Source organism: Diadema antillarum, unplaced genomic scaffold (genome assembly GCF_040938485.1).
Source record: "Diadema antillarum isolate AM-2024a unplaced genomic scaffold, OU_Dant_1.0 seq00001068_RagTag, whole genome shotgun sequence".
Classification (NCBI taxonomy): Eukaryota; Metazoa; Echinodermata; class Echinoidea; order Diadematoida; family Diadematidae; genus Diadema; species Diadema antillarum.
Window position 1 is genome coordinate 141,654 of NW_027271893.1, and position 25,107 is coordinate 166,760.

Here is a 25,107-nt window from a genome sequence, read left to right on the forward strand (position 1 = left end):
CATAACTGATTACAGACGGACGGACGGAAGGACGGACAACCCGAAAACATAATGCCTCCCGTGACACTTTGTGGCAGAGGCATAAAAAAATGCTGTAGGTCACCTCTACATCAATGTAAATAAAATGATGTGATGATGTCAATCCCTTAAGTCTCCTAATGACCTGTGCACATAAACATTCACTAAAATCCCTTGCTGTGTTTTGGGGTTGCCTGTCCATTCATCGCTGATCCCTTCAAGTCGAAGATGAAGGTCACTGACCTTTGGCTAAAAATGGCATTTATCAAGTGTAACCTTACAAAGAAATGTCAAGCGGAAATACAATTGTGGTAAAAAAAAAACCAAAAAAAAAACACCAAACAGACAATTATTCCAATGATCGCGGTGAGGGTCAATGGATGAGTGCAAAGGTCACTAGATATTTTTACAAAATAAGAAAAATATACAGTTTCCAGTAATTACTTTTGAGAGAATTACACATTTGTCGTGTAAGTTGACGGACATTATAGGAAAATTTATGCATGAATATGACAGTAATGATAAAGAGGGAGATGGAGGTCAGAAGTCACTGCAGTTTTAACGAAAATGTCAATCTCAAGCCATAGTGGTAATATCATCTCTTCTACAAAAAACTATAATTAAATAAACAATAAGTTGCCTGATATTAGATGGATAAAAGGTCAAAGGTCAAGTTCAACTGCACACAAAATATACAAATGGTTATAAACTTTTGAAGAAGTCAAGTCATTTCCTCATAGATGTTTCCCTTCCCAGGTATATCAATAAACCTAATTATAATCTTTTTATATGTTTGTATCCCTCTGACTTAAAATACAACAACTTTATAAGTATTTTCGGAGAAAATATAAAACTTTGTTCTGAATTGGCTAGTCCTATACATTTTACACATCTATAAATATTACAAATTGTTGCAGGAAGGAACTGCTTATGAATTGACCCTAACCTGATTCTCTGGTCTAACTTTTGCCAACTTGGATTAACTAGTGTATTCTTTGGTACAATTATCAAATGAAAGGAAATTCCTTTTCCCATTGTTGCAATGTAATTATTTTCTGTACATTTTGAGTGCATGCATGAAGGAAAATATGCATTCTGACAAAGTAGAGCCACTCACATCCACACCTGAAATGTGACATCAAAAAGTCCATTTTCAATTGGGAAGCAAATACTGATTTTATCTTATATTTCATTGCCTGCATGGACTTCACTTACCTTCATGATTTGAAATGGGATTACAAATTTGCATTAGGTCTTGAGTTTTCAAGGGAATCATGATAATTTTTTTTTCTTTAATCAATAAACCATTTCAATTCAATTCAATTCAGTTTGGTGCAGTTGATATTTTTTCAATCCACTGACTTACAGTACCACAAATAAAAGTAAACTGGGTGAGTTATATCAGCTATTTGCTTTCCAGTTTTGTTTGACATAACTGGCTACGATTATTTTCTACTTACACATGGCATCGTGTGCACACTGGCAAAATTCTTTGACTTTGAAATCTTGTTGCTGATTTGAGCCAGGCTCTGAATGTGATGTAAAATGTACTACTGGGTTTGTACTTCGACTTTTGTTTTAGATATGCCAAAAGAGTTTAAGGTGTTTCTGGTGCACATTGGAATGATGAGGAAGTGCATGGATTGAAGATATGGACGATATGGCAGATATGGCATGAGGAACAGATTCTACAGTGAACCAAAAATGGTGGGGGGGGGGGGGAACAAAAGATGGCCACAGTCCAGCCTCATAGCCATGAAATATGGCTTGGCAACCTCTGCATCTACAGAGATGAGAATCAAGTGAAGAGTGCAATTTGGCCACCGAAGTCCAACTTCATGCTGAATCACAGCAAGCAAAATGATCAGAAAACATTTGATTTCTTTTTCTTTTTCTTCATTAATGACTTCTTCATCTGTAAACCATCAATCACAGCCCCAACAGACTGCTCTCCAAGCTTCCCTGGCCGATCATGAAAGCGACGATGATGAAGATGATGAAACCTTATAATGGAATAAATCATTCTTTCATTTTGTTGTTGTTGCTGTTGTGACTTGTATATCACTGAACTCTCCAGCCTGGGGTCAAGTGACGGTCAATATCTAGGCATGACCAGTTTGGAAATTAGAAACGCTGTTCTCGTAATTCAGTAAAGATGTTTAGCAAATGCGTATGTGAACAGGCAAAAAAAAATACTTATAACTGAATCATGATTTAAAAGTCCAGTACTCCTTGTGTGTGAATGGGTATATGATGAAATCAATATTTCATGTAAATAAAAAAACAAAAAAAAGACAAAACAGAACAAAATAATTGAGTCAGTAATATGCACTTAATGTCAAAGCTGCATAGTAAAAACTTTTAGGGGGTCCAATGGAGTGTCACATTAGATTACATTTATAGTGCGATTTACTGAAACATTTACTTAATTGTTGCTTAGGTTTGATTTTATTGGTGTGATATGGTTCTTGGGAGTACAATCTATCCATTCTTCATATGGCATTTCTTTTATGTGGAAAGTAATATGTGATCAATTGTAATCACCCCTAACGATGAAACGAGCCAAGATGCACTTTGAATTTGTTGGAAATTGAGGTTACCCTTAATAGAATAGTATCATGTATCTATTCCACAAATGCAAAATATGTTCTGACACTGTGACTACTTACAGAAAGAGAGAACTGCCTTATTTAACAGCAAAAGGAGAATTATGTGAGTGGGAAGTGATGTATGGATTATGCGGAAAACACTTCTTCAGTGTGCTGTTTGGCATCCTGTCATTTTCTTGCATGCATGATGGTGCAGGGAGGCCCAGAAATGGGCAAGGGGAATGGATGGATGCCTCTGTGAATTGGGGTGGTGGTAAGTGTATGAGGTGGGGGTATGGTGGGGGGGGGGGGGGGGGGGGGGGTTAATGGATCGCTGGCTGGGGAGAGTGCTGATTACATGGTGCTGATGGATGAGGGTATGGAAAGATACGGGACTGTTTTCTGCTTTTCAGAGGCCAAAAATGGCTCTATTATCTCCGCAGTACTTCTGTTCTTTTTCTCTCGTTTGTAAAAAAATAGGCTCCTAGATATATTAGGCCTATATACTTACATACATTTGAACATGCGTATATCTGATAGTTGGTTGGTTGGTTGATTTGGTATAATTTGCTTCATTCATTATTCAATATCAGCAAATACTTTCCATAATATGCTAATGATATGCTAATTGGGCTATTTGTACTGATCTGTTCTTTTTCTTGTCCAAAACTTCGTTTGACCCTGCCATGACAGTTCCTCAAAGTCCTATTCTTCGTACAGGGTACTCCTGTTAGAATGAACAGGATTATCATGCCATTTTGTGACAACAGAGTAAAAATTCAGGTCCAAAAGTAATTGTCTTCATATTTTTTTCATGCATGCTCTATCTGTCTATCCACCTGTATGTCTCAGATCTCATTATCATGATATAAAGTAATAATAATAACAGATTGGTTGATTTTGTCAGCATTCTGCTCTGGTATGATATGCTACACAAAGTACTGACACGCTGATGACCTTTCGGACAAAATCCCACAATGTCAGAGGTCATACATTCTGAATATTGGATGTAAACTTATCATTGCAGATGAACTTCAGTGATTAATTCTTGGTAGAACATACATGATTTGGCAGGAAGATTAGAAATAAATAGACACAAATGTTGTTCATCAAATGATAGTGGTGTTAGGTTAGATATCTACAGTAGATCAAAGATCACTGTACTTTTGCCACAAAATGTCATTAACATTCATTACTTCAGCCAAGATGTGTGCAGTGTTAAAGTCATTTGGTAGACACAGTAAAATAGACACTTATTTGCAATCAATGTCATTTAAAGGTACTGTTTACATTGGGGGCAGTGTTTTAAAAAAATTCAGGTTATCACATTTGATGCATACGCTTGCATGTGTAATCAGTTGTATAAAAAGACATATCCTACCATATAAAAATTTTGCGATAAGCCTAAAATGCAAGGAGATATCACTATTTTTCGCACTAAATCATAACTGTAGACGGTTTAGTCTAGAAACAGTTTCATCAATGTTACTAAAGCTCACATTTTGTATATTTAACAATACTTAACATTGATTATACTGATCAATTTTTTTATACTGGTTGTTTCTATCCCTAACTCACATTTTAGGACTCTTTTGAAGCACTAAAGCTGGGTTTTTGTTTCATCTGCAATTGGTAAATGATGCTTTTATTAAGCCAAGACTGGCAAATGGCAACACCATCTAAGGAAGATAAAAATGCACTGACCACCAGATGCCTGAAATGATAGAGGTAAGAGATCAGAGGTCAAGGACAAAGAGCACACGAATTCAGTTAAATGTACTGTTATCGTCATTAAAACTTCCACTATTAAAGAAACCCCAATAAAAATCTCCCAAGATGTAACGGATAGAAATATTTCAGTAAATATTTCATATGTACCGAGAAAGTTAGGGGTCAGTCCTCAAAATATTTGGCTAAGATCACTGAACTTCATCAAAAAGTAAAATAAAGCTCTGTACTTTTATGGTAGCACTTGATAATTGCTTGAGAAAACAAAGGCATGCATTAGTGTACGAATATTTATGAGTTGCGAGTGCATTAGGGCACGAATATCGCACGAGGCGTGAGATAAGCCACTGGTCTATTCAACAAGGCGCGTAGCGCTGCGTTGAATAGACCAGTGGCGAATCTCGCGCCGAGTGCGATATTACGTGCCTCAATGCACGAACAAAATCATAAATTATTCGTTTTATACAACACCTTGTCCATAATCACAGTACTTGATTAGTGACCGGCAACTCGGGAAGGCCCAAAAATAAATGTAACAATTAGGTCGAGAATTCTAAACCACCCAGTGTACTGTTTTTCAAACACTCGTCATGATTCAACCACACAGTCACAGGAATCGCAAACTCTGCAGGGTCTATACCCATTATACACTAACATTAGATCGAGTTAGGCCTAACTGTTAGGCCAATCTGAGATGTCGGTAGATCTAGTAGTAGCAGTAGGTCTAGACTTTGTCTATTTCCGACAATGATTTTGTATAAAAACACAGAAAAATAATCAAATTACGGTTTCTCAACTTGAAATGAATTAAGTCTTGATTTTGAGATCACTGAGGTCCACTTAGCAGATCAGAGTCAAAAGTAAAAACATAGCCGTACTAACGTAAGGCCGCAATACATGCAACTAGCTAGGTAAAGTCAAAACGTTGCAGTACCCCGCCGCGCGCCCCTGGTCTGTGAATGAACTACTGGCAGCGCAGCCGGCCAGCACGTAGTTTGCTGGCGCTTTGCTAGTGAAGTCGAGCGGCCATGCATTAGTAACCACCCGCGAAGCCGTGCATTAGTACCTGCGAGCCATGCAATAGGCCCATGCCAGAGGCCTATTGCACGGCTGTCACTCTCAATGAGTTTGATAGGTATTTTCTATTGAATGTCATGTGACATGTTCTTGGCCAATCACAATTCGATATCATTCTAAGGTGTTGTATAATTCACCATATACTGCAATCTCAAACAATTGCTCTAGTTTCATCATTTATACAGTACCGTATTTGAATACTGCACCTTGAAACTCAAGCCTCTGTTGAATCAGGGAGGTGGGAAGAATTCAACCCTTTGTTGGCAAGAAATTGGGGCAAGCAGGTTCTGTGTACAGTGACAGTTTATGTCATAATGTGACAGGTCTGTCACTATGTCAACCTGCTACAGTCACAGATATCAAAATTGCAGAATAGGGAAATTTTTCTGAATGTTAAATGAAATTTGTTCAAATATCAATTTCGTTGATGTTTTAACTACTTTAATTACACTCAAAAGTCAGAACACAAGAAGTTTTACATACTTTGTTTTTCTTCCATCATTGGTCAGGCTCATATCAATGCATAAAATTTGCACTTACAGCATGGATAATGCCTTTAAGCATCAAATTAGGTGCCCTATACCTGTTTGGTTACGATGGAGACTGGAATTCTCCTCTATATACAATTTCTCTTGAGCCATTTTGTATGTATCATGGAATTATCAACTTTGAGATCTGAATGGCATTCAACACAAAATTAAAACATTCAAATAACATCAGCTGCCAGGCTCATCATGAAAGATCATCTTGACTAGTTGTGAACACGGGCTGCATCCAACTGTACACCCATACATACGAGAACAGTTTGGAATATCATTTCATAACATATCTCATCCCATCTTTCATATTTCCAATTGTATTTTAATTTCTTTAGTCCCCATCCCCCCCCCCCAACAAAAAAACCACACACACAAACCCATTCATGAGTAACATATCCCATAACTTACAATACTTCGACTGCAATTTAAGCTCCTACTAGACATTTAGAAAGCAAAAGAAGAAAAGGTAAGATGATCTTGCTGTTTAATTATCAATATTTTATTAATATTGATAATACATAGGTTGACCCTTCACACTTAGTTTCTTAGTAAAACACATTTCATGTTCTTTTTTAATCTTTACATTCAATTGTCAGAACAAGCCATTACATGTAATTGAGGCTAGTGAAAATATGACCACTTTGCAAAACATGATATGACGGTCGCTAAGTGACAGATCATGCAATATGCTATGCATCTCCTTCCTTCAGTACGCGTGAGAAAGGAATCATATTGCATATTATGCATCTGGGTTGGGTCGGCCATAGCCAGGCAGCCAGCCCACGGTGATTAACGTACTGTATGCGCGGCTCAAACACTGGAGTGAAGTCATGCTCTGAGCTCAGTTTGAGTTGAGGCAATCCATCAACTTTTATTGGCCAAGCACTTGAAATGGCCATCGCCAGAAAGAAAGAGAAACGAACGTTTGTCCTGTACTAACTCAATGCATGCTTCAGTCTTGGTTGTTGTTGTTGTTTTCCACCTCCTTCTTTAATTCTTAGGTTTTCTGCCCGATGAATCTGCGTATTATTAGCTACTCAAATATCATCCAACCATATCATCATGCTGCATTTCAGAAATGTGTGTGTGTGTGTGTGAGTGCATACAGTATATGAGTGTGTTTGGGCACCAAACAATAACATTTACAGCTAGAGTGCCTACCAAAACCACTTACAACCAGAGTGAGAAGTTTGTATTCATTATGGCACATATTGTATGTCGCAGTTGATGAGTGTACGCTACTGGTAATACATGTACTCAGCAAAACCACATAATCAATGTACTACATGAACTACTGAACAGTTGTAAATATGACCTGACCTGGCAAGGGTTGTTAACCCCTTGAGGACGAGTCCCGAGTATACTCGGGCAGGTGTCTACGGGAAATGCGTGTTGTAGCAAAATCAGTCCGTCCTCAACGGTTTAAGTGGCAATCATCAATACCACATAGAATTAACCAATAAATCTAACCATGCTACACACACACTGAAACACTGAGGCAATTAACATACGAATGTACTAAACATAATTTGGATTATGAGATTATAACAAAATACACTCTGTGGAGACTGCTTTGAAATAGTTACTCCAAAATACCCTGGAAAGCCCATTAGAAACTAGAAATGTCGCTATGGCGACTGATGCCTCCGCCATAATGCATGATTCTCCCAATAGGTGTATAGTACAATGTCTTCACAATGTGTGATGACAGTTTCACATAACTGGCAAAATATTGAAATGACAGGTTTGTCAGAAATGTCTTGAATGTTCACTTTCCTTGAACTAGGTTTGCTGTAGTAGTCTAAGAGTGCAGGTACATGTATTTGGGGAATGAAGGATTTTCACTTGACTTTTGACCGACCCTTTTATAAGTTTATGCATTGAGTAATTTTCCAAGTATGAAGAAAGAGTGTAATTACAGTATAAAATAGAATTTTTTTTGCATTTAATCCTGGTCTTTGACCCTTAACCTTTAACCTTCGGGCAGGAATTTCCCAGAGAATCTCCATTAGGTAATACAATATATAGTAAGTCTTAAAAATAATCCTGCAAGCATTGCATACATATACTTATATATGAGGGAAATAGTAAAATTTTGAGGAGTTGACCTTGACCTTTGACCCCTAACTATTGACCCATGACCCCTAATTTCCCTAGATAATCCCTGCCAGTCAGTACATGCATATGGACCAAGTTCCATGAAGATGCATTGAACCATTCGCGAGAAAAAGTGAAATTGTAACATTTTCACCTGACCTTTGACTTTATGACATGAAACTCTCTCTGGAGAATCTTTACACAAAGTACTGTATACGCTATAATTTTCGCGTACATAAATTTTCGCGAATTGCCGCTCTCACACATTTTCGCGAGTGGTTAAATTCGCGATTGGGGGACCAGAGAAAATATGAAGTGGCAAAGAAAGTGTGAATTTTCAACTTACTAGCAAATAAGAATGATACTAGCTATATACTGCATGAAAAAAACTTACCAAACTCTGCGAACTAGTAAGTTAGAATTCAACATTTTTGAAGTGGTTAAGTCCATCGCGCTAGATTTCTGACGAGTGGTCCCCTTGCGATAATGGATTGGCTCTCTACAGTATTCGTAAGTAGACGTGGAGGTATGTACGTAAACAAGCTTAGCCAGTATGGTCTGTTCGGTAAGCCATGACATGGTATACTAGTACTGAAATGTTCATATCACCAAGGCAAGGGATTCATTTTGGAAGGTAATATTTTCGCGTGTTGTTAATTTCGCGAATAGCTCTTGACTCGCGAAATTCGCGAAGATAAAACCCCCGCGAAATATATAGCGTATACAGTACATGTCTACACTAAGTTTCAAGAAAATACCTTCGGGCATTGCATAGATATGGGGGAAATAGCAACATTTTTGGCATTTGACCTTGACCTTTTGACCTTTGACCTCTTGCCAATTTCACTAAAAAACTACTCAACTAATTGCTCCATCATACATAATCCTTGGACCAAGTTTGGTGAAAGTTGCTTCATCCAGTTTTGAGTCATCACATAAACAGATAATTTTTGGATTTGACCCTGATCTTTGACCTTTGGCCTCTGTCCGATTTCACTCAAAAACTAATCAAGTAATTGTCCCATCATACATCATCCTCAGACAAAGTTCGGTGAAATTTGCTTGATCCAGTCTTGAGTTATCGCGTAAACGGATACAATTTCATGATTTGACCTTGACCTTTGACCTTTAACCGATTTCACCCAAAATCTAACCAAGTAATTGCCCCATCATACTTTATACTTGGACCAAGTTTGGTAAAATTCCAGTCAATATTACTCAAGTTATCATGTAAACTAATGCGGACGTACGTACGTACGGACGGACGTACGGACAACCCGAAAACATAATGCCTCCAGCACCACTTCGTGGCGGAGGCATAAAAAGTCTAAACCCGAGTAGGACATTCCTGAAACTCTGCTGGAAACTCAGAAGTCAATGAGTTTAAATCCTGATCACAGGAAAAACAAACAAACAAATCCTAAATTCACACAACTTTTTATATGGAAAGATTTTCTAAATGCTTATTATATGTACACATGGTCTCTGTCACAATGGCAGGCTGTGATAGTGTATGCATATTAACGACTAAGAAATATATTACAGCTTTATTTTGTTCAAATCATACATTTGCTCAGCGCAAGGACAAGTTCACCCAATGTGGATTGAGTAAAGGCAGCAATATTTAGTAGAACACATCATTGAAAGTTTGAGGAAAATCGAACATCCATTCAAAATTAATGAATTTTCTAAGTTTCTAAGCAGCCACTGCTGGATGAGAAGACTACTTCAGTTTGTGAAGTCACATCATGAAGAATGTTACTAAGAAAATATTAAGAAAACTAAATATATTTTCACTTTTCTAGCATAATAATAGAGCATGTGACTTGCCTCTTTCTGAAAGCAGGGGGATAGCATAACCATTAATATGATGTCAATAAAAAGGTGAAGGAATGTGTGTTTTTCATAAAAAGTGAAATTTTAGTGGAATTCTCTTTATATTTCCGTTATATCATTCTTCATATGTGACATCACAAACTGTGGTCTTCTCATCCAGTAATGGCGGCACTAAAACTTGAAAAATATGTAACTTTCGAACTTTTGATACTATCGCTTATGTGTTTCCTAATATTGCAGCATTCACTCAGTCTACACACATATATGGATGAACTTATCCTTTAATGATAAGATAAAATGTTGTGATTACCGGTATTTAAAAGGCAACTATTGCAAGTGTGAGTGGGTAATGTAAATATAATGTATAAGAGAGAACCATGGACATTATCGCTTCTAGCAAACTGAGCATTCATAGTTTTCCCTCAATTTCCCTCTAACTCTGCTATTAACAACTGCTCATCACCTGAAACTTCAGCGAGAACATTACCCGATTTCACTAACTCCTGGCCACTTGGAAATGAATATTAAGAAAGTGGTATGTCTATGGGATAACAACATAGGCGCATAAGCTCGAGAGCATTTTTTTTTTTCATGAAAATACATTTATCATATGTGTACTTGTCTGAACACAGTGACAAACATATGGGCAGATGCATACTGTCTGTTTTAGTATAAATCAGCAGTCAAATCAATTTTGCAACTGATGATTTTGCTGGTAAGGCTGTCAATGTTTTATAATACAATTTTCATGCACCTACAAAAATCTATACAAAAAAAAAACCTTTTACAACTATTGCACAGACAGTCTCTCCACAATGTATGTGTCAGGGCAGATGTGGAGGGGAGGGTGCTCAAAAACTTGACCTTTGATGCAGTCCAAACAATACATTGACACCATCACAATTTTGCAACAAAGAGGTATTCCTAATAAAAGAACATGAAACAGCAGTTGGTCAAAAACCTATCCCTCATGAAGAAACCAAACAACATGTATACCCTTGACAAAGGCAATGTAATCTTTGAAAGCAATACTTGATGATTTGGGTGGGTGCATTGTTATATTTACATTTAATATTATAGATAACATCTGTTGCAATATGAAAATTTTGATCAGTGATATACATCTAAAAAACATGCTTTCCCTTTATCCACAAAGTGAAAGACAAGAAAAAAAAATGACATAATATGTTTTTTGTGGTTATCCAGAGCTTTACGCGGCTTTCTACACCAGTTCAGATTAAAGAAAGAGGTTGATTGGATTGGAGTTTCATGATACAAACAATAAAACCAACAACAAAGATGTACAAATTTGAAACTGAATTCATGCGCTAAGTAAGTGCTCCCATTGACCTACACATATCGGCAGACAGAGACAAAAATATGTCCCTGTTCATCATAAACAGACGTCGCATTCAGACTAGGACCCATTTATTCTTACTTTTCCAAGCAATCCCATAGTATGGACGAATGTTGGGACTTCTCCCATAGCTCCCACCCAACATGTTGGGCTTTGGGGACAAAATTCTGAGGGGAAAGTGACCTTGGGCTCGTAATTGATATCACACCGCTGTTTACGTTAGAAGTGCGCATGCACGAAATGCGGGTGAAGAAGAACTGCTTCCGCTGTGTCATCAGTGTCGCAGCTCGCAGTCGTTGAAAACGTAAACATTGACATGTGCGTAGTTTGCAGTGCTGCATGAATTGCGTAGGTGGTTTTGTGTTTTGTATAGCATTGTGTGCGTTACTTGTTTTATGTTGTGTACATTCTACTATGCCACCCTGCATCAAACGTTAAAATCATTTTATAAGGTTGATTATTACACGTATCGCTGTACATCAAAGAGAAGGATCGGAGATCATGCAAAGGCTAGGCCAAAAATGGAGAGACAGGCTGAAGAAGACGATGGCAGGGGGCACCAGTGGAGCAACAAAGAAACTGCTCCAAAATCGACAAGGTGACATAGTGTCTTTGCTCGCTGAGTATGGCAACTACAGCAGTGGCAGTTAGGGTATATACAAAGTATGCCTGACATAATGGGCCTGATGATGGCAAAAGTGGGCCATCAGTGACTTTGAAGCTGTGAAAGTTTATACCACCTTTGCTGCGATATGTTATACATTTAGGCAAGCATGAAGCCAAAAATCTGACAATTGGTCAAGAACACCATTTCATTCATCATTGTGAAAAAGAACAATGAAATATGTAAATATTGTACCCACATGCACTTCCTGAAGACAGCTTTGATAACTGCAGTGTACAAGAACATCATTTATAAATGGGGATAGTCAGTCAAACTTGGCACACTACACGATTTACTTGGATGTACTCTAAAGCGCCACATATGGTAGCCTTTTGTCAAGGCCCTCACACTGTATGGTGAAGAGAGCCCAGCCAAGTGGGGTTGCGCAAGGGCCTTTTGAGATCTGCTTTACATCCTTTTGTTAGCCCTTTGAATTACTGACTTTTGCTTCCCGATTTCAGGAGCAAAAGTTGACCAATCTGCCCGTCTGTCTGCCCGAGCTCAATTTGCATTTGGCAAATGCACGTCACAGACCTCCACAGGTTGTCAGTGATACATGCAAACAGGCTTGACAACGCCAAGACGAAAAATGTGGGGAGCGCGCCATTCCATTGGTCCACCGGAACCGTTAATGTGACTATTCAGTAGGGTTCATGTGTCATGAATTAATATGCGTCATGAATAATAATGTGTGAAGCAGATCTCAACAGGCCCCCCTGTTGTCACGCTCGGCTGGGCTTGCTTCGCTCGGACGTTATAGCCATCATACAGCAAGAGGGCCTTGACAAAAGGCTACACATGTGACCTAACATACAGCCAAAGCCACTTCAGCCATGATTTGTTGGGGTGGGGGGGGGGGGGGGGTGGGGGTGGAAGGTTTGGAGATTTGAATACAGTGTGGACAGTCAGTCAAATCATTAAAAAAAAAAAAGATTTAGGACCTCTCAAAATTGTCCTCCCCCCCCCCCCCCCCCCCCCCCCTCAAGCTAAGTATAATTAGTATGCTGAGGTGACAGCAAACTTTGCCCCTTTAGTATGAATACATGCAATGATGGTTTAGGAATGCCACAGAGTAATGGGATGCAATTTCTGTCAAATCTGTTGGTTCGGAGTTCACCCCTTCGTTGGGAAGCAACAAGGAGGAACTAAGACTGTAGTCCCATATTTTGTATATTATGCAATCCAACTATTTGTTGTATTTTTTTCAGTAAAATGCAGGGGGTAAGGGACAAAAAAAGTTTAAGAATTCATCATACCTGTATGTAAGCTATTATAGTATTCTCAAAGTTCTCATGAGGTAGTCTTACAAGAAATGCAACATATACAATCTTCTAAATCTGAGGCTTTGTTTTCTCGTTTGTGCCCACAGCTCTCTGTTTATTACTACAATTACAGATATACATTATCTACAAAGTTCTTGACTATGTAATGTAATATTCACATTGAAGTTACTTCTTCCTTCTTCATAACAATAAAACAAGAGAAAAGTACTGCTTTGTGCCCCAAAATAAACATAACAAATACGCAGCATGTCTGTAGGTTACAGTATGATACCTTTTAATCTGTATCAATAGATCACATTACACTCTCGAGTGCACTGTCCTGTAAACGATAGCTTTTGAATATTATTACCCATCATGATATACTACTTGTGTCATATTCACTTGAACTGCATTGTAAAGATTGTTTTTTTTTTCATCATGCCACACAAATAAAAACTACTTACTGTACTTAACTGGCACTAACTACAATAATTGGAGGTGTAAAAATCTTTAACTGCAACTCTTTTCTCTCAGATATAAAAACTAAACTTGCACTAGAAATATAACAGAAATGGTACATGGAAATGAATCTTTGAATATATGAAAAGGTGAACTACTGCACTGTTTATGAGCATTATAATGTACATATAATACCATGAAATAATGGATCCTTTGCAAACACAAAATCCTGATATAAAAAGCATAGGAATATTGGATAGAAACATTAGAAAATTCACAACAAATTGTCAGTTGACAGCCTGTACAAAATCCCTCCCCCCCCCCCAAGCAAAAAACAAAAACAAAAAACATGCAAATACAGAAAAGAAGCTACAAAAATATCCACATACAGATCTATGTACAACTGTACCTGCTTCAATTCTTTAACAGTAGAGGACTATTTGGAGCAAGGCCAAGAGATAAGAGGCTGATAAGACAGGAATGAGATGATAAAATATGGCTCTTCCTTCTTTTGTTTGTATTCTATTGTTAGAACAGCATGACTTTTGGACCTAAACAGAAGCTGGACATGTTGTAGAACGTTGTGTCAAAAGTTGGTTGGGGACAAGAAAATCTTCTCTCACCGAGAGATACACAATAAAACCAGTTCCTGCCCCATGAAATTAACATTTTTTCCAAATGTAAGTCTGTGTTGATATGTTGCAAAAATACTGAATAAATTTTGAGACTACAAAGGAAAATACTTATCAAATGTACAATAGTATGTATGAAGACAACTACTGGGGATAACAAAGTTATATGACACTTTAGAAAGGCTCAGTTGACTTTGAAAGAGTATATAATCAAATAAAGAAAAACACGGAAGCTTCCTTATAATCAGGCATACGGAGAGTGCGTACAGTGGCTTTATGTCAATAAAAAAAAAAAGAATCACACCTTCTACATCATTTTTTATGCAATGTCTGAGTCAATAATTAAATACTTTTAGTGGGAAAGGGTTACTTGCTATATTATTGGCAAAACATTTTGTTTGGTAATATTTTGTACTAACCCATAGGGCATTAATGTGAAGTGACAATATCACAGCCTTTTCTAGTTTAAATGGGCATTTGCAATTGTTATTACTATTTCATAAAAATATACTCAAGAACTTCATAGTTTTCTTATTTCACGTCTAACTTTACTGAAACTGACACCATTGTGCTTTGTTGCTTTTAAATTTGCTTGAACAGAGAGTAGAATTTCATTCCAACAAATAAATGACACTAAGCATATGCAACCTGGAAATTCAAGATTTTATATACAAAATATATGGCATGTTGTGAAAGAATGACACCATCAACTCACCATTTGCACATTTATATTGACTGTTCAACTGTTTTGTAAAAATTAGCCAAATTCACAATCTTATAACTTCCCAAATTTTGATTTAATTTAGATCAAATTTTCACTATGTTGCTTGAAAACTTCTACACTTTCTTTCCAGACTACCTTTTTAACTGGTCCTGAATTCCACTTTGAACATGATTTACACCTACGTAGGCACAGTAATCTTTCACACAGAAACCAATTACAGTTTGAAAATGTAATTGTCTCATCTGATTTATGTGCGAAATATCACATGGCATTGCATGGCAGTTTGATTACAAATTGTTGATACCATTAAATTCCTCCACAACTTCAACCCCCACCTGGAGGTTGAGAATGTTTTCCATCAAATTTCATCTATTTCATTTCCACTAAAATAAACAGGATATTTTCTTGCAGAAAAAAAAAGGTGGTCTGCCTTCACAGACCCAATACAGAATGCAACCAAAAATAAATATCTCATGAAAAAAAGAAATTTTCATTCATTACAAGTAATATTTGCTATAAAACAAACACAGGGCAAATTACATCGCTGGATTGAGGAGATTTGTTTCAAATAGCATCTGTGGGGATATGTATATGGGTGCAAGACCTAATCCATTAAAAAGTTGAATAATCAGTGCAAAAGTGAGGATTTTATAAAGTTTTTGTCTACCGCTGTGCTGTCCTCTCTATAGGCTATGGATACAATATTATCTGTGATGCTACAAAAGAACAATTCTACACAAGTTTAAGAATCATCTCAATTTCTGAGGTAGCAAAAGAACAGGGAGATCATGTTAATGAATTTAGACATATACACTGATCATCTCAGCCTTAGAATAAAAAACCTGCATCAAGGTTCGACCTCCGGTGCCAAAATTCAACCGCACGACAAAGCATAGGTTTTCCATGTGGCCACTGGTCAAATTTTGGACAGCGTTATGGTCACATTATAGGCGGCCTGCTTTACCCATATTCAATAAAAACAAGAACACAACTTACAGCCCTAATTTGTTCTAACACTAACCACAACCATATCACCAGACTGACAGGGAATCACATCAGACTTCAAGCGGAATTCCAGTACATTGAAAGTTAGTCTGAATAGAAGGAATAACATTGTCCTAGCCTAGCACAACAATGAAAATTTGATCTAAATCAGATATAAAATAATCTACACCGAAAGCTATGATATCTTGAAGTTTTGCTAGTTTTCAGGGAACAGTTCTTGAATAGTCAATATGATTATGCAAGTAGTGAAGTGATGATGTCATCCCCTAACAACTTGGTATTATAGTTTGTACATAAAATTTTGAAATTTCCTGTTTTTCATTCAAATGCAGAATTTTACTCCCCAGTCTCAAAACTGATCACTACTCTGAAGTTATTCAACCAGGAATAGCATCATGTTTTACACTTAAATAATAGAAACAATGAATTCTCGTCATTTTATGGTACAAGACCAATGGAATATTGTGAGGTGATGACATACTCAGCTCACTCATTTGCTCACTCAACTATTATATGAGAACGGTTCTGCAGAAATTAGCAACCCACAATTTCATAACTTCCCTAGTTTTTATCAAATTTTAATCACACTTTCACTGCTGCACTGGTAAGATTTTACTCTTTCTTATCAGACTTTAAAAGTGAAAATCTGACAAAGCACAGGCACATGTGCTAGTCTTGACTAGATTCTCAAAATGTGCTTGGGTATTCACCGATGTGTCCCTGAAATTGCTCTCCAATCTATCGCACTGCAGGATTACTTGGGGAAACTTCTCTATCAGAGAGTTACTGAATAAACTACAGGTACCTTTCTATGGGACCAGGTATGTAGTAATTAAAAACTCCTAGCACATTGTGACACTAAGTATTGAGTGATTCTTTTGTAAACACACAGGTGTATGGAATAACATCAATGTGTTTTCTCTGCTAACATTGCAACTTGATTCCAATTCCTGATTCCTGACTTCTTCTTCTTTTTTTTCATTTAATAAGTGTTCAACAAAGGCCATTACCAATAAAACATGGATGTTATGACACAGTAAACTCTTGAGAATTTGTGAAGAAGTTACTGTTACTGTCTCAGATTAGGAATATACATGTACAGCTGGTTCATGTTTTCATGTCAAGTAATTTTCATTTCCGTGGTCTTGACTACAGTGCATTACAGCAAGTTCAAGATAAGTTCAAGATAATATTTTAGTATCTGATAAGTTAAAAACAATAGAATTTGATAGCATGCATTGTCAACAAACACGGGGATTTGATCTGTATTATGTGTTTACATTATGTTTCTGTCTTGGGTTTACCCCATGCAACCGATTTGTGTCATTTTCTTTTAATCTGTTGGAGAGCAAACCTAATATCCGGTCATAATATCAAATCTCAAATTCTCAGCTGCTCTCATCTACATCATAATATGGCATGAACACATTTCTCTAGAAAGGGTTTTCCTGCATTATCTTCAAGATATAAACATTGTAATATTACTCCCTGATCCTTCATTTTTACCTCTCAGATTACTCTTAGGAGCTGCTTTGTAGTGAGTAAATTTCTGCCAGAAATGAGAAAGCTTCATCATACTTTCAACTTCTATAGCAAACATCTCAGATTTTGACCATAACCTTTGATCCAGATGCTTAAAATATACATCACAAATCATGTTATAGTACACATCGATATGTCATGCCTAAACCAGGGTAGAATAATTATTGAATATTCAAAGTAGGCTATCAGAGTGAGCAAAATAATTTGAAAATGTACAAATACTGACATGATCTGTGTAGGAGTTTCTGAGGTCTATCCAAATATCAGACAGTGACTGATATTACATAATGTACAATGTATATTAGCTTTTTGTTAAACAATCTTTGATTGATCCCCCAGAGATTTGGAATGTCTGACCTCCATCTTTGCCCCAACACCTTGGCACTCATAATCTCATCACTTTACTTCTTTAACATAGCAACATAATGTACACTGTACATTGTACGCACCATTTGGTGTGGGTTTTTGTTTGTTTGTTTGTTTGTTTGTTTGTTTGTTTGTTTTTTGATACATGAATGTCGGATCATTCAGTGCAGCAAATTGATATTGACAACAGACAGACAGGCAATCTACGAACATAATCCAAAAGGTTAAAAAAAAAACTCGCTTATTTCTATACACATTTATTAATCATAATTTGAGTCAATATTGATGTACCCAAATACTTATGCAAGTTCAGATTTTTATGCTAACAAAGCGGCCTCTGACAAAATACTTGTAAATCCTGCCCTCTTGGGTCCAGTTGACATTCATGGCAATACACCTGCACTGCAAAATACTGAGAACAGATGGAAGTAATTTGAGTTAACATGACCGTACCCCTTCATGACTAGGATCCATTGCCTTTTTAATGCTGGTTTACACTCCTTTTAATACATTACATGCTTCTCTGCCTAGTTTTTGTATCACTCCTTTCTTCCTCTGAATCTAATCATTGTAATTCCCTCTATAGCTATATTTGTTCCTTTACTTTCTTTTGTGCTCTTTTATTTTTCCATTTTGCCATTGTTGTAATCAAGTTGCACATCTTTCACATTCCACATTATCTTCTTCCAAAGTATCTTTTAGGTAATTGTTTTTTATTTGCCTTGATAAACTGATGCCTCATTATATAGCATGCTCTACTTGTTGAAAATTGATGGTCCAGTACAAGAAATCAAATGAGAACTTATCATATGTTTAACACAAGATAATGTTGATATATTATAAAATGTGTATGTACACACACATGTACATTTGTACTTCATGTGCTCAACAATTCAATAACTCATCTCATCAATATATCATACAATCACAAAATGTCTTCAGCCTCTCTCTATGTTCTCTGATGATGCATTCTATATTTCAAGTCGGTTCCACAGAGCTTCAGGCTCAACATGCACATGCATACAAATCAGACTTTGAGGAAAAAATGACAAACACATCTTTGTAATCATCTGTCCACTTTCAACATCACTTGAGCTCAGACAGCAACCATGCATCATCATTCACCCAAGAAGTCAATTTAGGGAGCTGGGAAGACTCCATCATCCAAAAAAAAGACCATTGTGTAAAACACACATGAAGACATTTTTACGGGGAGCACAATAGAAAAATAGGGCTTCTCCCTGCCTTGTCGATCTAATATGTAGGTTAATGCAGTGTGCCTTCTTTCTGTTTTCCTTACTCTTTTTTAATCATTTTTTTCAAATGATGTTCTGCCCTCGAGCATAAGGACAATTCCATCTAAAAGCTGAGTGACAACAAGGCGTGTAATCTGCAGATCAGTATGGGGTCAGTGACCATCAGCATGAGTACTATGAGGAGAGAGAGAGAGAACACAACTTCTAAATTCTCCCTCTGTTTTTGTCCATCGATCTGTCAGTCTGTCTCTCTTTAAATCTATGTATTTATCTACCTAGTATCTGTCTTTATATCTATCTCCAGCTCTCTTTTATACCATATTCAGCCTGTATCACTATGTCAACAGCAGGTGGAGCTGGTAATCACATAATCATCTAATTCAGAGGATGTGTCATCTATATACACGTGTATGCCATACAAATTGCTAGACTGACTGTCTTTCAGCCAAATAATCATCACTACTGCAAGAAATTTTAAGTGAATCATTTACCAATTTCCGATAAACAGCATCCTACCAACTCCTGTCTCTTTGAGCACTGACATCATATGATGATCAATCTGGAAAATGTGGCTGTTAATTTTTGTGTGAGGATTTACCCTAGGTAGCTAAGAAGTGATAACTTGCATAAATGCTATTTTAATTTTAAGAAAACAACAGCAGATTGCTCAAATGTGACAAGACTGGCCAAATTAACCCTTTGGCAGTAATACACAAGTGATATTTCATGAATGTGATTGAAAATTGCACCATAATCTAGCTTTAGAGGGCACTCTGTGCAACGCTTACCAAGTTTCATTAGCCAGTGCCATCCCATTTACAAAGTCCTGGCAAAGATCTCTAGATGTAAATCTGCGGCAAGTCACATCCTCCTTTGGCCATGTATATGTTTTAAATGCACAAGGCATGAAGTAACAGTTCATACACATACATGTATTTATGAATAGTGGTGACACGACATCTGCTCCTTCAACGATTGCTCTGGTCTTATTTACTCGAGGACTTACTGTAGGGTTAGGGTTGTGATAGGGTTTTAAGTTTAGTTTGATACGAGGATTAGGATTAGGATTAGGGTTAGGGTTATGCTTGTGGGTAAAATTCATGTTTGGCTCAGCATGCAGATATGTTTCACGGGTCCCAGAGCAATTGTCGCAGTTGCTAGGTAAATGTCATGGAACCATCAACAGCAATATACCATTGTTATCTCAAATTTCACATCTGACTTGGTATTTGAAACCCTGGAATACCAACTTAAATTCACCATTTTGTTGAATTATTCATTTTTCTCAGAATTACACCCTAGTTTAGCAAAACATGGGTGAAAGTAATTTTTAGTCCTTTGTGCTTTGTGCAAGAATATTCTGTCATATTAGTGACCTTAACACAACAATAAAAGAATGCCAATACATGCAATTACTTTATTAAATAATGGACAAAAAATATCTAGGAAATCCGCTGTACATATTAGCTATGGATTGGTTAAGGTTTACGGTGTGCAGAATCAGATCACATGCTGCATTCAAGCAAATCTTCTGCACAGTTTGTGCAGAAGATATTTAGTTTCAGTCCATTATCAATATAACATTTTTTTTTTACACGAGGGTCGAGTTTAACTCGTTAAATAATTGTTGATTACGCTATCTAAACATAAAGTAATGAGATGGAATAAGTAAAAACAACTGACCGTTGTTAATTCAAATGCTCTTCTTAATCTCACAGTAGGTCAAGAAGGCAGGAATGCACAAGAGTAGGAAATAAAAGCAGGTCGATGAGACATTGAGAATGTATTTCAGGAAGAAAAGGAGCTCAAGGATTATTTGCCTAAAGGTTAGATGCTCCTCCATGCTAAACCTTGAGAGATAGGGTAACATTATCTGCTTCAAACAACGAATTGTCATCTGTTCACGCTGTAGAACTGGCCTTTCAGGTTGCTATGGTTACCCTTACTTACAACATGACTAATGCAATGAGTCATCTCAGTTTCATATTGTCATATATACCACTACTTCAACTGCCATGGCTAGGGATAATAGACAAGTATTCCAACAGCTTTAATTTAATCCAATGCTTGAGACTTTGATAAACATTTTTTTTTTAGTCAAACAAGGCAGCCTTAATGTAATGAATGAACATTGGGATGAAAAAATTGATATTAGAAGATAAATTCAAAATAAAATAAGATGAACAACTTGAAATCAGGTTTTGCTTTGATAGTAAATCACAGAAAATATCATTATGTTACTGCATTTTTTTTTATTTTTTTTTTGGAGGGGGGGGGGGGGGTTAAAGTTTTCAGAAATGTGAAATTTGTATGATACCAGCAAAGGCCCCTGATAAGACGTGATATCTATAATGTTTTACATACAATTTTGTTGACTATACAATTGACAGACAAGTGTAAGATCATCAGAATCCACTACAAAGTTATCATTAATCTACAGCATGGATAACACATGACAGCAAGGAAATTCAGCAGAACATAATATGAATCCCCTTCTCCGGGAAGAAACACTAATAGATATAAAAAGTATCATGACTCCTGGGAACACTATTGTTCCCCCCCCCCCCCCCCCAATGTAGTTGGAAAACAGCATACAGCTCTAGTTTGCTTGTGAGGATCAGACGAAACACTGTCACAAGAGGGCGCTAGACTACCTCAAACAAAATGCATTGTTGGTCTCACACATGCACATACGAGCGACCATCACTTCACAAGTCTTCCACTGCTATCCACATATATTTAATTAACTTCCTTTGTGGGGAAAAGAATAACAAAAAGAAAGAAAAGTTTGAGTTTAGTCATCAGATGTAAGGAGGGAGGGGGGAGTTGAAGTTGCTAAATCACCAGTGAAAAAAACAACAAAAAAACAAAAAACAAAGTATGAATTTATGACAAACCAACAGGAAAGATAGAAGCATCATTGTCTAATCTCACTTGCACATTCGGTTGATTGACATTAGAAGCACAGATAGAGAACATTTCACTCCCAAAAGTGAATTGGCTCTGAACTTAAGATTGATAGGAGTCCATACATAAATGGAAAAATCTGAGTCCCTGTATGCTACAATTCTCTATTTCTCTCTCTATCTCACTCTTTCTCTCTCTCTTTGTGTAGACTGCGCTCTCTAGAATGGACAACTTTTTAAGTAAATGCAGGAGACCTGCCCCTCTACATTTGCAGGACAGTGTGCATGATTATGTCTGCATGAGGCGTACATGTGACTACAGATTTAAAGACTCTGGGTACATCCAGACGGTGAGTTTGTGTTTGGTTAGTAACCACCATGTTTTGCTTTGTCATGGTTAGCTGACATTCTACTTAGCATAGATGATTATAAATACACCAGAGTGTTTCTACGACAACCATCAATTTTGCAGTCATTCCAGCTCCTTAAATTAGCAAGGTTAAATATTATTTCTCTAGGAGTGTACACAAGTTTGTACTCAGTTTTTAATTGGATGTGTCATGCATCTTTCTTGAGACAGTATCCTAAAGACAGATTTAAAGACAGACACTAAAATTCTTGAAGATAACAGAAATTTACAGAATGGGTCCATAATAAGGAACATATGAACAAAAAACAAACAAACCCCAAATCATTAGCTTATATCTGCAGGGTTGGAGACCCTAAAATAAGTCAGGTCTGAATCACACAACACAACTTCATCCAAACTTAAAAGCATGACAAACTTTTCAAATTTTCTATTACCGGTAGTAGTATTTCACATCAAACATATATTCAGTAACTGATTAGTCTTCAGTTAGAATAAAATGGGGAAGCATGACAGTGGGATGCCTTGAATATAATCTATCAAAAATGCCAAGATGTTAAATAGTTAATTACTGGTTAGAAGGAATGAAAGCAAGTCAAATGATGTTCATAGTAACTATTCCTAATAAATGCTTTGATGATTAGGCATTCAAACCAAACTCCATTCAAGCACAAAGTAACATTGATCATTACACACAAACTCAAAGCTTAGCCTTAAATTGCCCTCGCTAGAGTTAGGCTTATCCAGTACAATAATAATAATAATAATAATAACCAATATTTATATAGCGCTTTTTCTAAACAGACACAAAGCGCTTCAATCAAAGACCAGTCTTTGCTACTGTATGCTAGCGAGCAGTCTTAACTTAAGAAAATAGAATCTTTGAAAAGAAGGCAATCCAGGGCTTTAGGGGCCCATACACTCAACCTTACAATGCCACTCAATGATATTTCAGGTTACAAAAATGTATTCTGACATGTTTCAGCTTCCTAGCAATGCCACTGTGAACCAACTTCTGCCATCAATAAAGAAATAATTGCCATAAATATTGGCGGATGCCAACAGAAATTGCACAGTTGCCAATTTGCTACTCATTTGCTACTCGCTTACTACTTCCCAATATGAATGCACGTATGCCTAGCATAATAAATACACATTATCTGCTGAAATTTGAATTGCCAACAATTGTCCACTCTCTGATGGAAAGCTGGCATCTAAATGTTTGTGGGCCCTGTTGCCAGAAACTCGCACCCGGGAAACTGTGCATTGACGCAACTAAAAAAAACAAACAAAACAAACAAACAAACAAACAAACAAACAAACAAACAAACAAATATAATGATCAAATACAACTCCCTTAAACCTTATCAAGTCCTTTGCTGAAATGATTTGCGTTTGATTTCGAACACAAATACAGTTGTATCAAATGCAATTTTGATGAATAACACGCTGCATTGCATTTGATTCTGATCAAATGCAAAGTGCGGGAGACACTCGTGTTGGATGTGAAGTTGCTTATTAATTGCAAGTTGAGTTCTAGCAATGGTGTGTCGTAATGACATCACAGAGAAGCTGAAACATGTGACTGAGCTGTGAGAATACACTGCTCAAACTGCTGACTGCTGCAGTAACCAAAAGGGAGAAAAATATCAATTAGAAGTTTTCTAGATCTAGAAGTAGAACTAGAAATAGAGTCTAATTGAAGTTGAATCAGAGTCATTTTGAGGTCACAACTGTGTGTGGCCCCTAAACCCCTGGACTGCCGAAAGAAGAAAACAGCAGAAAAGGGATGCCTACTCGAACTTAAATTTCATTCCAAACAAAATCGCTAACCCATTACTTTTAGTCCCATTACATTAGGAAATTGGTACTGTGGCCAGGCATCGGCCTATGTAATCACACGGGTGCACGGTCCCACACGTTCACTTTCGGGTTATACCTGTGGAGTGCAGATAGCTGATTCCGCTATTTTTAGCGACTACAACTGTTGTAGATTAAATATTAGTGCGTAGAATGCATAACTCAAACATCATGTGACAGAAAATGGTAAAAATTTGCTATATTTGAAACTGCCAAGCCGATTTTGCGGTGCTGTTAAAAGTTCTTTCCGTACCGAGCCGAGGCCATACTAAGTCGCTCGCAATCGCTCACGTGTTTTACACATAGGCAAGTGCTGTAGCAGAAAGAGTTACCGAAATATCATCTAGCATCCTCGCCGAAGCGCCGGGGCAGAGTCGAGATCGAGCGACGCGCTCCCGCGGCTCCTAAACCTTATTTAGAGTCACAGTAAAAATACCCCTATGATTACCCTGCTGCTCATAGGTGCAATGATTACAGCTACAACTTTGCAGTAGCATTGTAATAACCTTGCACTTAACGCCTAACTCAACTAAAAAGAGACAAAAGCGACTCAGGCTAGTCACTCACCTGCTGGTGATGATAACGTTGACGCCATTCCTTCCCTCGCTGTTCAATCAGTGTACATGTGTACGTTGGACGGTACGTAACTATACACACCCCAGTCGCTGTACATGGTAGCTTATCAGCGTCTGGTCGGGCTAGACGGTACGTAGGTATTAAAATGCGTGTGTTGTGTTGCGGACAGTCGTATTTGCCGACCCTGTGATGATACGTCGCTGTTGAACTCACTGTTACCAAGGAGGGTTGGAGTTCCAACTGGCTGT

The 25,107-nt window shown here is 37.2% G+C and overlaps 1 protein-coding gene across 1 annotated transcript in view; it reads right to left on the reverse strand.

The window, feature by feature from the left end:
* LOC139743317 (small ribosomal subunit protein uS11m-like) overlaps window positions 1–24,878 on the reverse strand; it is a 122,310-nt gene extending 97,432 nt beyond the window's left edge. Inside the window, exon 1 of the mRNA XM_071653808.1 lies at window positions 24,851–24,878. Coding sequence (XP_071509909.1) covers window positions 24,851–24,878 — 28 coding nt within the window. The remainder of the gene's footprint in view (window positions 1–24,850) is intronic.
* Between the last annotated feature and the right edge of the window lie 229 nt (window positions 24,879–25,107).